A 16,578-nucleotide genomic window follows, 5' to 3' on the forward strand; every position below is an offset into this window, starting at 1 on the left:
ATCCATGAAACAAGATATACTCTGGAAGCGAAGTGTTTCATCATTAAAGGGGACCTTATAGATATTCCAGTTCAACATGTTTAATTGATGCTTAATGGATGATGATGGTGGTAGTGGTGGTGAAGATAATAATAAGAAGGAGGAAAAGAATAATTTTTGGAGCTCTTATGTGTCTCCTACTCTGCTTAGTGCTTTACTTAAGTTTTCAAATTTATTAAATGAGAAAGTTAAGTTCCAGAAAGGGAAACAACTCTCCTAAGATTAGTCAGTAAAGCCAAAATTCAAATCCAGATTTCCTGACTCCCAGTGTAGTCCACCCTGCATATAGCCACATAAAGCCACATTTGAATCTCAGAAGTCTTAAAATTTATAATTGTAAAGATGATTTTTTTTTATGCTTTTAAGTATTTACATATATATGTTGAAGGGCTTTGGCCTTATTTTATGTATTGTCTATATTCCCTAATTGCTGTCATTTCTATTTATTGAATTTTTATTTTAATCTTATTATGTCTATTCTTCAAAATAAGAAGCTACAGTGAAATATTCTCTTATAAATGAGGACCCTGAGGATCAAGTAGAAGCAATAAACTTTCTGAAGGAAGTCAGTTAAGTAGCAGTAAAGCTGGGAATGAAGCCCCCATCTGTTACCTCCAAACTTTTTCTACTTTATTCTTTAGTTGCTTATTGAAAAATAGCAAAATCAAACAAACTTGAAAATGATTAATTTGTGTCACCGTAGAAGTATATACACTGTCTCCTCTCTTGCTATCTCTTGGTCTGTTTATGCTTCATTTCTTCTTGAAACTAATATAAATGATAAAATAGTACACTTTGCTGTCTTTTTAAAAAATTCACACTGAGTCTTTTCCCTCTTAAATACTTGGAGAGAATGAACATAGGTTAATGAAACTAACATGTTAGGTATTCCCTGGCAGTCCAATGGTTAGGACTCCGTGCCAGGAGAGCCGGGTTTGATTCCTAGTCCTCACTTTTTAGTAAACTCTGGATAGAGGGAAAAAAGTATTTAAAAATTATTGCCTTCTGACCATATTGTATAGAAAACTGCTAATGACTTTTCTTTCTTTCAAATGAATACAAGAGGAAAATCTTTCCTTCATTTTTGGAATATAGATATGTCAATAAATATGAAAATGTAAAGTGAAATGAATTATTTTTAATTCAAAGCTCATGAAAACACCAATCCTTGTTAGAAAATTTAACAAAGTTTAGAAAAATCTTATTAATGAAATGAGAAAATTAAACAGCTACTCAGCAGTAGATGCTGTCATTTTTGCCATTTTTTTGTAAAATTTCCCCAGTCATCGAATTTCTCTTTGATGGCTATAGTAAAGCAAATTATAGAAGAATGGTTTGGAAACTTCTTTTTTTGTTTTGTTTTTTGTTATATGATTACCTTGAAGCATATTGTACTCGTAAGACAACATATTCTCTTAAATGAGCCCACTTATTTTTCACAAATCTTTTTTTTCTCCCCACTGTGGCCATGCAAACCAGTGTCTTCTTTGAAAGCAGAAATGAAAACATGTCTAATTTTGGATACTTATGTTAAGGTTGGCCCTGAATAGTAAAACCCATTCAAGACCATGGTGTTTGAAAAATTTTAAATCCTAAAAACATGCCCCATTAATGATATAACTGAATTATACTCCAGATATTTCATCTAAAATACCTTTTTCTGTCTTTTCCTTTTTGCTCTTGCCATCACTTTTAACAATCCATGGGCCTCCAGTGTCTTTACATCCAAAATGCAAAGCAGACAAATGGGCATCTCAGCAAAGAACATGACCAAAAGCACCAGCATCAGCGGAGACATGTGCTCGCTGGAGAAGAATGATGGCAGCCAGTCGGACACCGCGGTGGGTGCCCTGGGCACCAGCAGCAAAAAGCGACGCTCTAGCATTGGGGCCAAAATGGTAGCTATCGTTGGTCTTTCCCGGAAGAGCCGCAGTGCTTCTCAGCTCAGCCAAACGGGTAGGCGTTTTTATGTTACTGTTGACTTCCTAATTGAGTTGTAATTAAAACACATAATCTTTTCTCTTATTCATTCTCCCTCAGTAATGTGTGGATGATGACAAGGACCAGAAGGAAAGGAGCATTTTAAACTAGCGGTCCTTTCTGAAAATATAACCATGACTTTGTTTTTCAGTGATGAGCAAACCTGCTTGGAAGTGAACCTTGGTTACTGTTCTTGACATGCACTTCACATCTTTTCTCCTCAAGGAGCTCAGCTGTGGTCCCCCTGATTTCAGTTTCTGGTCCTTTGCAAAGGTGCTCTGATCTATGAGATGTTTGCTTTTCTTTAGGTTCCTCAAGTTGGAACCCACCAAGTTAATTTCCACTCCCAGCAAGTTACCACGATGAAGATGACACCACATATTTTGTGTGAATAATATACTTCTTTTATTGCTGACAACCTAACTTCTTTTTCAGTTTGTAAGCAGCATTTACCAGTTGTATCAATTTCCTCACTGCAGTTTTTACTTTCCTGGTTAACACTTCAAGCAGCAATATTCTCCAGCTGCAGGGGTGGAGGAATTTTCTGCTGACAGGGAAGATATTCAAAGCTTTGCTATTTGAAAATTCAGTCTCTAAATCACATCTGCAAAAATAAATTAGATACCACCCTCCTAACTCAGAACAGTCACTGTTAGCAATTAAGAATTTATTTGTGAGTCAAAGCAATGTCTTTTTTTCAAATGGGTGTTGATAATTAAACATTCAGTCCCTGGTATCAGGGAAATAATAGCATATCTTCTACTTAACACACAAACAAAAGCATGTAATATGGTGTTTCTTTTACAGCAAATAAATTATAGGCAAATGGATTAAATCTCATTTATGTCTGAATACTGTGGTTCTGGTACAGAGAAGTCAGGGCATAAATCTGCAACACAGAAGAATTTAAGGGTATGTTAGTTCCTGGACCCGCCTAATCTTGTTTTTACAAACTATACCAGTGATTCTGGAAATTTGAGCCTTGTATATTGAAATAAGATTTTGATGGCTTTCCTATATCCTGGTTGTAACTTACTATATTTACTGTGATTATGAGTTTTTTTTTTAATGTTTAATTTTTAATTTATGTTTAATGTTAATTTAGAGTTTAATTTTTTACTTAGTATTTTAAAATGTTATTTTGTGTTTTAATATAGAATTAGGGATTTAATGTATGGACATAGATCATATCTAAATGATTTTTTAATTGCTAATATTTATACTTACATAATTAACTGTGTTGTGCTAAAATGATAGATGTTGGCCTTTTGAAGTTGAGAGGTTTTTTTTCTCTAGCAGTTAGAACTTTATTGCATTTTTCTATTTAAAACTTACATTTGTAAACCTAAAACTGCTCTAAAAATAAAGTCTATTAACTTTTTTAAATGAAGAACCTAAAATAGACACTAATAAGACTACAAGCTATAGAATATGTGGTGTTAAACTAAATAATCAATTCTGTTCATTTGGGGGTTTTGGATAAATATTGAACACTTGTTGTGTGCCAGGCAAATTGAGAACACAGATGAGTCAGAAATCATTTATATTCTGAGTTGCTTATACTCTAGTAGAAGATATATACTTAAACAGATTATTTCAAGATCCTATGTCAGGGACTTCCCTGTGGTCCAGTGGTTAAGATTGTCTTCCCATACAGAATGTCCAATGTTAATCCCTGGTCAAGGAACTAAGATCCCACATGCCTCGAGGCCAGTCAGTCACACAATTTAATGATGGGTTTGATGTGGGGAGATGAAGGAGAGAAGATTCTAAGGTGATCCTCAAGTTTCTGGCTTACATCCATGGATGGATGGTTGCAGTGCTATTAATGGATATTGGAAGCATAAAAGAAGGAGTAGGTTGGGAAAAGAATGGTGAATCCTTCAATTTAGGACATTTTGAATCTGAGATATCTGTGTAATACCCAAGTAGAAATGTCTAGAACATATTTAAATACATACTTCTAAGGCTCATGTCAAAACCAGAGAAATAAATCTGGGAATCATAAAATTTATAGCTTGCTTGAAACCATGAACATGGGTGAGATTGCCCAAAAAAAACCACTACAGATAAAAGAGCAGTAGATGAAGACACTACTTTGTGGAAGATTAGCTTTTTAGAATTGGACGGAGGAAGAGGAGCCAGTGAAGACCAAGGAGATATTATCATGAAGAAAGAGCAAATACTATAAGAGTATTTATACTATACTATAAGAGTATTTTAGTGTCACAGAAACTAAGAATGTAGACGATTTGAAGAAGAAAATGGTCAGTATTTCTCAATGATCCATTTCATTCTTCATAGTTTTGGCATTAATATCCCATATATCTTTCCTTGAAAGTGTTTTTATTTAATGATAGAGCTCTGTTGACCATACACTGATTTTGTTTTTATCTTCAGAAACCCTGTGATATTGGCAGATTTTAAAAATGTAATTTTTCCTTGTTGTATCCTATAGCCCCTTCTTACATATATAGCATAGCAGAAAATATCGTGCTTCTTTTTGCTATTGTCTTCATTGGTATTCAGTGACATTATAATGGTTAAAATTTTTATCATCTTAAAATGTGTAATTATTCCTGTCTGCACACTGTATAGCTTTGACCTGTATTGACAATAAAATTCAGAATATCTCACTTTAAAGCTCAAGTTTAACTGTAGAATAGCCCACGGAGACAGTTTCGTAATTATTGAACTGCAAACTTTCATTGGGTTTCTAAATTCTGTATTTATATGTACATGTTTCAATTAAGATTTTTATGTTTTCTTTTCTTTAAAAATGCAGTAATAAGCTCTAACAGTGTTTAAAACTGAAATCTTCAAATTTATTACCTAAACTTTGATCATATGATAGCATTATCTAAAACAATGAATGGATTTGTGATGCTGGATCTTACATTAGATCCTTTGTTTTGATTTTCCTGGGCTCGGCGTGGAAATCTGCATGTACTTAAGTTGTAGAGTTATCACTTAATGAATGATATATCATACATAATGTCTTCAGCTTCTTAAAATGATATTTACCATCATAAAAGTAAATATCATTTTTCCAGTATGAATTTTCAAGGTGAGATAAAGACTGCTTGCTTGACTTCTGAAGAGTAGAAAGCTCAGCAAAATAGTATCTTTCTAAAGAATGTTGAAGTTATTCTGATTTATATCAGTAATCATACATAAATAATAATTGGTGAAGGGGAAACCATTTATAAAGATATGTTGGTTAATACACATAGTAGCTAAGTCATACCTCTCTTCTATCCCCATGCTATTTTGTATCCTTTGACTGCTAAATGGAAACTTGACATTTTTAAAGCTTAAATATATCTTGCTAAACATCACAACCTTGTAGAAAGTGCATGGAGTGAATACGGAGACTTGGATGCTATTGCTTACCCTGGGTTATATAAGATATCAAATATGGCCTCTTAAGAAAACCTACCCAACATATCTGAGTCATAGAATGTTCATCTGACATATGGAATTAACACCTGCTGTCCTAACAGGGTTTTTATAAGATCATACTTTAAATGTATAAGTGCTTTCAGCACTTAAAAATCACTTTGCAGATGTAAGCTATCAGTAGCAAATTCAGCCTCATATGGGAAATCATGAATTCTATTTTAGACATGTTGATTTTGAGATGCCCATTAAACATCTAAGTACAGTTATATGTTTAATTAGATATGCAACTGTAGTCTAGTAGGTCAAGCTAAACATGTAATTTGGGAGTAATCAGCAGGTAATATTTAAAGCTTTGGCACTAGATAATATTACTTAGTGTAATTTGAATCAAGAAGAAAACTGTAATAAAAACAGAACCATGTTATATACCAACATTTAGAAGTCAGGAAGAGAATCCATTAAAGGAAACTAAAGAGAGAGCAGTCATTAAAGAAAATGAAAAAGAAGAATATGGTGTCTTAGAAACCAAAGGAAGGAAATATTTTAAGGAAGATGATCATCTCTGTTAAATGCTTCTGGTAATTCAGCTAAGGTGAAGACTGGGAGTTGACCATTGGATTTCACATAATGGAGGAATTTGGCAAACCTTGCAGTGGTGGACAAACCCTGATTGAAGCAGGTTAACAAAAATAGGAGAGGAGGTAGAGACTGTGAGAATAATTTCAAGAGTAAAAGTTATAACATGTGGACCTCCCTGACCTGCCAATGGGTTCAGGAGGATTCCACATGCCACAGGCACCTGAGCCTGTGTGCAGCAACTGCTGAGCCTTTGCTCCACAACAAGAGAACCCACCTCAGTGAGAAGCTCACACACCTTGACAAAGAGTAGGCCCTGCTCTCAGCAGCTAGAGGATGCCTGCACACAGCAACAGAGACAGTGCAGCCAAAAATAAAATGCGTGAATAAAATCAATTAAAAATAAACAAACGTGATGGACCCTTTAAAGCAATTTTTAACACCTAATACTTACGGAGCACTTTCACGTGCTAGGCAGTTTTTGGGGGCACTTTACATGTAAATCATCTAAGTCACACAACAATGTTATGAAGGAAGAATTAATTACTATTATCCTCACTTTACAGACGAGGAAACTAATGTAGGCAAAAAAGAGTAAGTTCCCCAAGTTTACTCAACTAGTGAGGGTCAAATTTGGGATTGAAATGCAGGCAGTATATTCATTCTTCATTCTTAATTATTCTGTTATAGTCTAGACTAGCACTGTTCAATAGAACTGTGAGCATTGTTGGCAAGTTCTGCATCTGCTTTATCCAATACAATGTGTGGCTGTTGAGCACTTGCTATGTGGCTTCTGTGACTAACTAAATTTTTTACATTTTAAATTTTTATGCTTTTAAGTAGACACATATGATGGAGAAGGCAATGGCAAGCCACTCCAGAACTCTTGCCTAGAAAATCCCATGGATGGAGGAGCCTGGTGGGCTGCAGTCCGTGGGGTCACTAAGGATCGGACACGACTGAGCGACTTCACTTTCACTTTTCACTTTCATACATTGGGGAAGGAAATGGCAACCCACTCCAGTGTTCTTGCCTGGAGAATCCCAGGGACGGGGGAGCCTGGTGGGCTTCCGTCTATGGGGTCACTCAGAGTCGGACACGACTGAAGTGACTTAGCAGCAGCAGCAGGCACATATGACTGATGACTACTGTGTTGATGCAAGTAAAAACAATTTCTAGAATTTTGATTTAGAAAATAAAATAAAAAATAGGACTATAGCTTGGAAGAAATACAGTCAAAGAAGAGTTTTGTTTTTTTTAATAACAGAGGGGATGCTTCTGGGGAATACTGAGTAGGCGAGAGAGTTTCAGATCCAGAGCTGAAGCAGAGATCGGCTGTTAACACCTGTGGCTACTCAGGGATCTCGACTCTTTTCATCTTTAGTAATTTCTAAGCTCACGTAGTACTTTTTATTTCCTCTAATTGTAACATTTAGTAATTGTAATCATTTGTATATTTGTTTATCTCTTGGCTAGACCTTTTTTTTTTCTTATTTTGTACCTCCTTCTCAGTGTCTGCTCATATCAAGTAAACTGATCTCCAAGGAAAGGCCCATATACTTCTTTGGAGTTCATGATGAAGTTCTCTGGAGAATGGAATGAAAATGATATAACTTATTTTTGTCTTTTACCCTAAAAGACAGAAAAAGAAACTAAGCACTACCATATTTAATATATGGCTTTACCCTAGTTTTCCAGTTGGTCTGAGTGTCAGTGAGGTGTCATATGCCTTTTTGGAGGTGTTAGTTTCATTATCCCTGAGAAAGAGGGCAAGAGGCTTACAGAGATTGCAAGAGGCTTGCAATGAAACTGAATTGAATGTAATACCAATGCTGCAGCTACACAAAAAAGGTAGACCTGAAAATTCTACCCTTAGTCAAGCTTTTCGTTAGGTGCGGCTGAAGTAAATACAGTGACACTCTAAGATCTGACAAGCCCCTAAAAATTCTAAGTTCTCAAGAAAATTAATAAAATACAGATTTGTAGCCACTATTATTAATGATGAACTTTACATTTATACTTTATATGATCTACGGTGTTTCTTTGTGAAGTTTCTTTTTCAACCATGACATCATTAAAACTAAGTATGAGCAAACTGAATTCGGAGCCGGACCTTTGAATTGCTCTGTTTATTAGCTAACATAAGGCCAGCTGCTTTAAAATATAAACTATGAAAATTTAATACAAAAGAAGTTTATTCATTGAGCAGATATCAGTCCAAATATCGGTTATTCCCAGTGGGCAGTGGCCTGCCCTGTGGTCATTCAGAGTTTGAGGCTGTTTTCATCTCGTGGCTCTGCTCACTTGGAGGGCCTTGGAGCCCTGTGTATTCAGCCAGCACGTGGGAAAGTGTTTATAAGCAAGAATTGGAAATAGTGAAATCACTTCTGCTTGTATTTCATTGGCTGCAACTCAGTCACAAGATATTGAAAAATGGGAGGTTAGGAAATATAGTCCAGGGAGTACTCAGGAAAAAGAGGAAACAGTTTTGTAAGCAAACAAGTATTTTTAAAAACTAAAATGAATATTATTTCAAACATTTTTCTTGAGAGCATAAAGTATTAATTTTCCATTTAAATAATGATTTACAAACATTTATTGCATTGTGTTTTAAAATATTTTATATTATTTTATGTATTCAAACAGTAAATATATTTGTTTATAATTTTTTACTGAAATGGATGTAATATTTTAAAAGATTTTAAACAACTTGTCTAGTATGTAATTCCAAAAGGCTTAAAACCACTGTTTTCAGTTCAGTTCAGTTGCTCAGTCCTGTCCGACTCCTTGAGACTCCATGAACCGCAGCATGCCAGGCCTCCCTGTCCATCACCAACTCCTGGAGTCCACCCAAACCCATGTCCATCGAGTCGGTGATGCCATCCAACCATCTCATCCTCTGTCATCCTCTTCTCCTCCTGCCCTCAATCTTTCCAGCATCAGGGTCTTTTCAAATGAGTCAGCTCTTCGCATCAGGTGGTCAAAGTATTGGAGTTTCAGCTTCAACATCGGTCCCTCCAATGAACACCCAGGACTGATCTCCTTTAGGATGGACGGGTTAGATCTCCTTGCAGTCCAAGGAACTCTCAAGAGTCTTCTCCAACACCACAGTTAAAAGCATCAATTCTTCGGTGCTCAGCCTTCTTTATAGTCCAACTCTCACATCCATACGTGACCACTGGAAAAACCATAGCCTTGACTAGACAGACCTTTGTTGGCAAAGTATTGCCTCTGCTTTTTAATATGCTGTCTAGGTTGGTCATAACTCTCCTTCTAAGGAGCAAGCATCTTTTAATTTCATGGCTGCAATCACCATCTGCAGTGATTTTGGAGCCCCCAAAAATAAAGTCAGCCACTGTGTCCCCATCTATTTGCCATGAAGTGATGGGACCAGATGCCATGATCTTAGTTTTCTGAATGTTGAGCTTTAAGCCAACTTTTTCACTCTCGTCTTTCACTTTCATCAAGAGGCTCTTTAGTTCTTCTTCACTTTCTGCGTAAAGGTGGTGTTATCTGCATATCTGAGGTTATTGATATTTCTCCCGGCAATCTTGATTCCAGCTTGTGCTTCCTCCAGCCCAGCGTATCTCTTGATGTACTCTGTTCTAGTATATAATGATTCTAAGTGAATGTTTGCTAAATTCACAAGTCTATTAAGAGATAACTTTGTAGTAATGAAGAAGAATATAGATGTTAAATAGTAGTACTGTCCCCTTATGTCATTAGAAATCCCAAACTAACACTAAAGGATACATAACATGTTAAGTTAACAAAGACTGTGACTTTAGCACTAAATTTAGGCATATTTCTGAAATTATAATAATGCTTAGCACTTATAATTCTATGAGCCATTATTAATTAAAAGTCATGTCACTATTTGTCATTTGCTAATAAGCTTAAGTGGTTCAAATGTTACAGATGAGGCAAACAAAGTATTTCTTATAAGTGAAAGCTGTTATTAGCATAATTTATGTTAAAGTACTTCTGTAGCAAACTAGGATCAACAAGTGGCTGAGAAAGAGCAATTTTACTGTTACTGAAATTAATTTAACATATCTTAAATTTAAACCGAATTTCATATCTTTTTAAAATTTGTTTTTAATTGAAAAATATTTGCTTTACAATGTTGTGTTGGTTTCTGCCGTACAACATTGTGCATCAGCCATAAGTATATGTATGTCCCCTCCCCGTAAGCCTCCCTCTAGGTTGTCACAGAGCACAGGATTGAGCTCTCTGTTAGACAGCCACTTCCCACTAGCTATCTGTTTCACATATGGTAATGCATATGTGTAAATGCTGCTATCCCAATTCGTCCCAGCCTCTCCCCTCACTGTGTCCACAAGTCTGTCCTCTATGTCTGTGTCTCTATCCCTGCCCTGCAGGTAGGTTCATCAGTACCATTTGTTCTACAAAATTTAATTTTCAACTTTTTTGCTGGCTTAATTGCTCAGTCATTATCTGACTCTTTGCAACTCCATGGACTGTAGCCTACCTGCAAGGCTTCTCTGTCCGTGGGGCTTCTCTAGGCAAGAATGCCGGAGTGGGTTGCCTTGCCCTCCACCAGGGGATCTTCCAAACCCAGATATCAAACCCAGGTCTCCCACATTGCATGTGGATTCTTTACCATCTGAGCCACCAGGGAAGCCCAAGAATACTGGGTAGATAGCCTGTTCCTTCTGCAGGGGATCTTCCTGACCCAGGATTCGAACCAGGGTCTCCTGCATTGCAGGAGGATTCTTTACCAGCTGAGCTACCGGGGAAGCCCAATGGTGGTAAAATATACATAACATAGAATTTACCATTGACCACTTAACCATTTTTAAGTGGCATTAAATTCAGTGACATTAATACCTTCATTCTGCTGTTCCACCATTATCACCATCCATCTCCAGAACTCTTTTCATCTTGTAAAATTGAAATAATTCCCCACTTGCTTTTTCCCCCAGCTTCTGACAATCACCATTCTATTTTCTGTCTCTGTGAATTTGATGACTTTAGGTACATAATATAAGTGGAATTGTATAATCTTTGTCCTTTTGTGACTGGCTTATTTCACTTTGCTTAATGTCCTTCAAGGTCACCCATGTTGTAGCATATGTCAGAATCACCTTCCTTTTTAAGGCTGGATGATATTCCATTGTATGTGTGTATACCACATTTTGTTTATCCAGTCACTGTCAAAGGACATTCGAGTTGTTTCTCCCTTTTAGCCATTGTGTGAACGTGGGGATGCAAATATGTATTCCAGACCCTGCTTTCAGTTCTTCTGGCCTGTGCCCAGAAATGGAATGGCTGGATCATATGCTAAATCTATTTTTAATTTTTTAAGGAACCGTCATATTGTTTTCCATAGCAACTACACCTTTTATATCACCACCATTGATATACAAGGGTTCCATTTTCCCTACATCCTCACCAACACTTGTTATTTTTTGATAATAGCCATTCTAATGGGTGTGAAGTAGTCTCTCACTGTAGTTTAAGTTTCTGTTTCCCTAATAATTAGTGATATTGAGCATCTTTTCATGAGCTTATTGGCTACTTGTGTATCTTCTTTATAGAAATGTCCATTTGCATCCTTTGCCCATTTTCTTTTTTTTAAATCAAAGAATAATTGATATGTAACATTATATTAGTTTCAAGTGCACAACATGAAAATCAGTCTTTTTATATGTTGTGGGATTATCACTATAATAAGTCTAGTTAATATCTATCATCTTATGTAGTTACAGAATTTTTTTCCTGGAATGAGAACTTTTAAGAGTTAATCTCTTCCAAAACTATGTTAAATAATAGTGGTGAGAGTGGGCACCCTTTTCTTGTTCCTGATTATAAAGGAAATCCTTTCAGTTTTTCACCATTAAGAATGTTTTCTATGGGTTTGTTGTATATGGCTTTTATTATATTGGGGTATAGTCCTTCTATGCCTACTTTCTGAAGAGTTTTTATCATAAATGGGTGTTGAATTTTGTCAAAAGTTTTCTCTGTATTTATTGAAATGATCATATGGTTTTTATCTTTCAGTTTGTTAATATGGTGTATCACATTGATTGATTTGTGTATGTTGAAGAATCCTTGCATCCCTGGGATAAAGCCCATTTGATCATGATATATGATCCTTTTAATTTGTTGTTGGATTCTGTTTGCTAGCAGTTTGTTGAGGATTTTTGCATCTGTGTTCATCAGTGATAGAGATATTGATGTGTAATTTTCTTATTTTGTGGTATCCTTGTCATAGAATGAATTTGGGAGTTTTCCTTCCTCTGTAAGTTACTGAAAGAGTTTGAGCAGGATATATGTTAACTCTTCTCTAAACTTTTATTAGAATTTGCATGTGAAGCCATCTGGCCCTGAAATTTTGTTTGTTGGAAGATTTTTGATTACTGTTTCAATTTCCATGTTTGTGATTGGTCTGTTCATGTTTTCTATTTCTTTCTGGTTCCATTTTGGAAGGTTATACTTTCATAAGAGTTTGTCCATTTCTTCCAGATTGTCCATTTTATTGACGTATAGTTGCTCATAGTAGTCCTTATGATCCTTTGTATTTCTGTGTTGTCTGTTGTAACTTCTTCTTTTTCATTTCTTATTTTATTGATTTGAATCTTCTCCCTTTTTTCTTGATGAATCTAGCTAACAGTTTGTCAATTTCTTTTCTCTTCTCAAAGAATCAGCTTTTAGTTTTATTGATCTCTACTATTGTCTCCTTCACTTCTTTTTCATTTATTTCTGCTCTGATCACTCATTATTAGAGAAATGCAAATCAAAGTTACAATGATGTATCATCTCATACCAGTCAGAATGGCTATTATCAAAAAATCCACAAACAATAAATGCTGGAGAGGGTCTGCAGAAAAGGGAACGCTCTTACACTGTTGGTGGGAATGCAAATTGATACAATCACTATGGAAATTCCTTAAAAAGCTAGGAATAAAGCTACCATATGGCCCACAATCCCACTAGTGGGCCTATACCCTGAGGAAACAATAACTGAAAAAGACACATGTACCCTAATGTTCATTGAAGCTAGGACATGGAAGCAACCTAGATGTCCTTTGACAGATAAATGGATAAAGGTGTGGTACATGTACACAGTGGGATAATTCTCACCTATAAAAAGGAATGCATTTGAGTCAGTTCTAATGAGGTGGTCTAACCTAGAACCTATTATGCAAAGTGAAGTAAGTCAGAAAGAGAAAGACAAACATCATATATTAATGCATATATATGGAATCTAGAAAGATGGTGTTGATGAACCTATCTATAGGGCAGAGATAGAGATGCAGACAGAACAGACTTTTGGTTACAGTCCAAAAGAGAGGTGGAATGATTTAAGAGAGTAGCATAGAAACATATACATTACCATATGTAGCCAGGCAGTGGGAATTTGCTATATGACACAGGGAACCCAGTCTCTAATTGGACTATTTTTTTCTTAATGGCAGAAAAATATAAGCCTGTTTTTAGATTCTTAAGTCACTTGTGTATTAATAAGATTTTGTATATAACTTATTTAAATTTGTCGGAATCCCATTGGATTGTAAATCCTTGATGGTAGGCACCCATCTCATTCATTTTTATATCTATGGTACTAAGATAACAGTTGATATCTACTAACTACTCAGTACATGTTTGAATGAATGAATGAATGAATGATTTAGTACATCTTTGTTATAGATATTAATAAAATAACTTAAAACTATGCGACGAGTTGACTCACTGGAAAAGACTCTGATGCTGGGAGGGATTGGGGACGGGAGGAGATGGGGACGACAGAGAATGAGATGGATGGATGGCATCACCGACTCAATGGACATGAGTTTGAGTGAGCTCCGGGAGTTGGTGATGGACAGGGAGGCCTGGCATGCTGTGATTCATGGGGTCGCAAAGAGTCGGACACGACTGAGCGACTGAACTGAACTGAAATGAATGTTGCTACACATGTTTTAAAGCTACAAATAATCATTAAATATATGTGAAATATTTCTCATCTCACATTCTAGTGTTTTGTTATTATTTATGGAAAGAATAGCAGAATTTGTGAAAGATATTAGGGAACTATCCATTTATATCTACAAATGAAAATTATCTTGCATTATCCCTTTCCAAGCATAAATATTACACTCTTAATCAAATTATTAAAAATTTGCTAATGAATTCTTATGGTATTTTAATAATTTCCTTAAACCACAGACATTACCGTACATTTATTATGCTACTTAATGTTCCCATTAAGTAAACATTTTTATCACTCTTTGCAAGGAAGGAATCTTAGTGGGCACTGTGAAAGATAAAACTTCACAAAGTGGAGTCCCTATTCTCTCATAACTTTTTTATTTGTTCTTAAAATCTATTGAAAAAATGAGTTGTAAACTTGAATAAATATAAAACAAGTCGGAACATGATAAGGACAAGCAAGAGGTACAAAGAATATTCCATAAGGGAGTGTAGCAGAATGGAGAAAAAGATTTTAGAGTTTTAGATAACTGGATCCCATCTCTGCTACTTGGGCATGTCACTTACCCTCTTTAGACTTCTACTTCCTCAGCTGTATGTATAGTGGAATTTATCTTCCTACCTCATGAAGTTGTTATGAGCCCTTATGAAAGCACTTAAAATGTTGTCCAACAAGTTCTCAATAAGTGGAGGCTGCAACTGTTTAAATTATTAACATTAGTTTAGCTGTTATTGTTAATATTATTATCATTAGTGTAACCATGGAAACAATTACTTTCAACATTGATGCCAAATAACAGTTGATCTGAGCCTTGAATTTTTTAACGTTGTTTAAACTTGTGAAGATGCCTAAATAAACAGGTACATTTCAGACATGGTCAATATTAGACCCAGAGCTGTGAAAATGAAGTTTAGGTATGAGCAGAACAAATAGTTGATATAGTGGGAGATTACATGAGCAATATAGATTGGGGCAAGATTACAAAAAACTTAAAGTCAGGCCAAAGAGTTTAAACCATAGAGTTGGCAATAGGGAGCTATTGCAGGGTTTGAACCAGGGTCATGACAATCAGGGACTTCCCTGGTAGCTCAGCTGGTAAAGAATCCGCCTGCAATGTAGAAGACCCCCGTTCAATTCCTGGGTCAGGAAGAACCCCTGGAGAAGGGATAGGCTACCCACTCCAGTATTCCCTGGTAGCTCAGATGGTAAAGAATCCACATGCAATGTGGGAGACCTGGGTTCGATCCCTGGGTTGGGAAAATCCTGTGGAGGAGGACATGGCAACTCCGTATGTTCTTGCCTAGAGAATCCCCATGGTCAGAGATGCCTGGAGGGCTACAGTCCATGGGATCACAAAGAGTCAGACACGACTGAGCAACTAAGCACAGCAAAGCATGACCATCAGAGCTGAAAACATTTTTGTCAATAAATACTCGAGATAAAAAATTAGAGACAGTGTTATTAGTTTAGAGCAGAAATGATTCAGGCCTAATCCGTGGTGTATTAGTTTCTGTTGCTTCTTTGAGAAATTAACACAAATGAATGTAGCTACCTAAAACAGTGGAAATTTACCATTCTGTCAGAAGGCTAGGTTAGCTGGGCTGGTTTTTTTGTTGTGTGTCTTACAAGACCAAAATCAAGATATCACCAATATTGGGCTTTCATTTAAAGGCTCAGGAGAAGATTGGTTTTCTAAGTTCATTCAGGTTGTTGGCAGAATTCAGTTCCTTTCCATTGTAGGACTAAGGTTTCCATTTTCTTTGTCACCTGACCCCCTTCCTCGCTGAGACAGCAATGTACACTGACTCTTTCCTGTGCCTCTAATCTCTCTGCGTACCCATTCAGCTGCATCTGCTGCCAGATGAAGTTCTCTGCTTTTAAAAGCTAATGTAATTAGACTGAGCCTACATTACTTTGCCAACAAAGGTCCGTCTAGTCAAGGCTATGGTTTTTCCCGTGGTCATGTATGGATGTGAGAGTTGGACTGTGAAGAAAACTGATCGCCAAAGAATTGATGCTTTTGAACTGTGGTGCTGGAGAAGGCTCTTGAGAGTCCCTTGTACTGCAAGGAGATCCAACCAGTCCATTCTAAAGGAGATCAATCCTGGGTGTTCATTGGAAGGACTGATGCTGAAGCTGAAACTGCAATACTTTGGCCACCTCATGCGACGAGTTGACTCACTGGAAAAGACTCTGATGCTGGGAAAGGTTGGGGGCGGGAGGAGAAGGGGATGACAGAGAATGAGATGGCTGGATGGCATCACCGACTCTGTGGACATGAGTTTGAGTGAACTCTGGGAGTTGGTGATGGACAGGGAGGCCTGGCGTGCTGTGATTCATGGGGTCGCAGAGAGTTGGATGTGACTGAGCGACTGAACTGACTGACTGACTGAACTGACTTAGATGATCCAGGACATCTCTCTGTTTTAAGTTCCTTAACCTTAATTACATCCTCAGGGTGCCTTTTGCAGTATAATGTGACGTGTTTCTAGGTTCCAGAGTACAGTGCATGGATATCTTTAGGGGTGATTTTTCCTATGATGATAGTGGATGGAGACAAATAAGTGGGAAGATTCAAGAAATACTGCAAATATTTAAAAATTATTATTTACATCCTATGTGCTTCC

General features: G+C 36.5%; 1 protein-coding gene across 40 annotated transcripts in view; it reads left to right on the plus strand.

Annotated features, from left to right (window-relative positions):
• Positions 1 to 16,578, plus strand: part of RIMS2 (regulating synaptic membrane exocytosis 2) — a 576,029-nt gene that overhangs the window by 489,044 nt on the left and 70,407 nt on the right. For 18 of the 40 annotated variants that reach the window (XM_088844714.1, XM_088844720.1, XM_088844709.1 and 15 more), the window contains one exon: positions 1,754 to 1,995. The exons of the other annotated variants lie outside the window; for them this stretch is intronic. In XM_088844714.1, coding sequence (XP_088700840.1) covers positions 1,754 to 1,995 — 242 coding nt within the window. The remainder of the gene's footprint in view (positions 1 to 1,753; positions 1,996 to 16,578) is intronic. 40 annotated transcript variants of the gene reach the window in all.

Source organism: Moschus berezovskii, chromosome 16 (genome assembly GCF_049115385.1).
Source record: "Moschus berezovskii isolate FMDL1 chromosome 16, NW_MosBer_1.0, whole genome shotgun sequence".
NCBI classification, from domain to species: Eukaryota; Metazoa; Chordata; class Mammalia; order Artiodactyla; family Moschidae; genus Moschus; species Moschus berezovskii.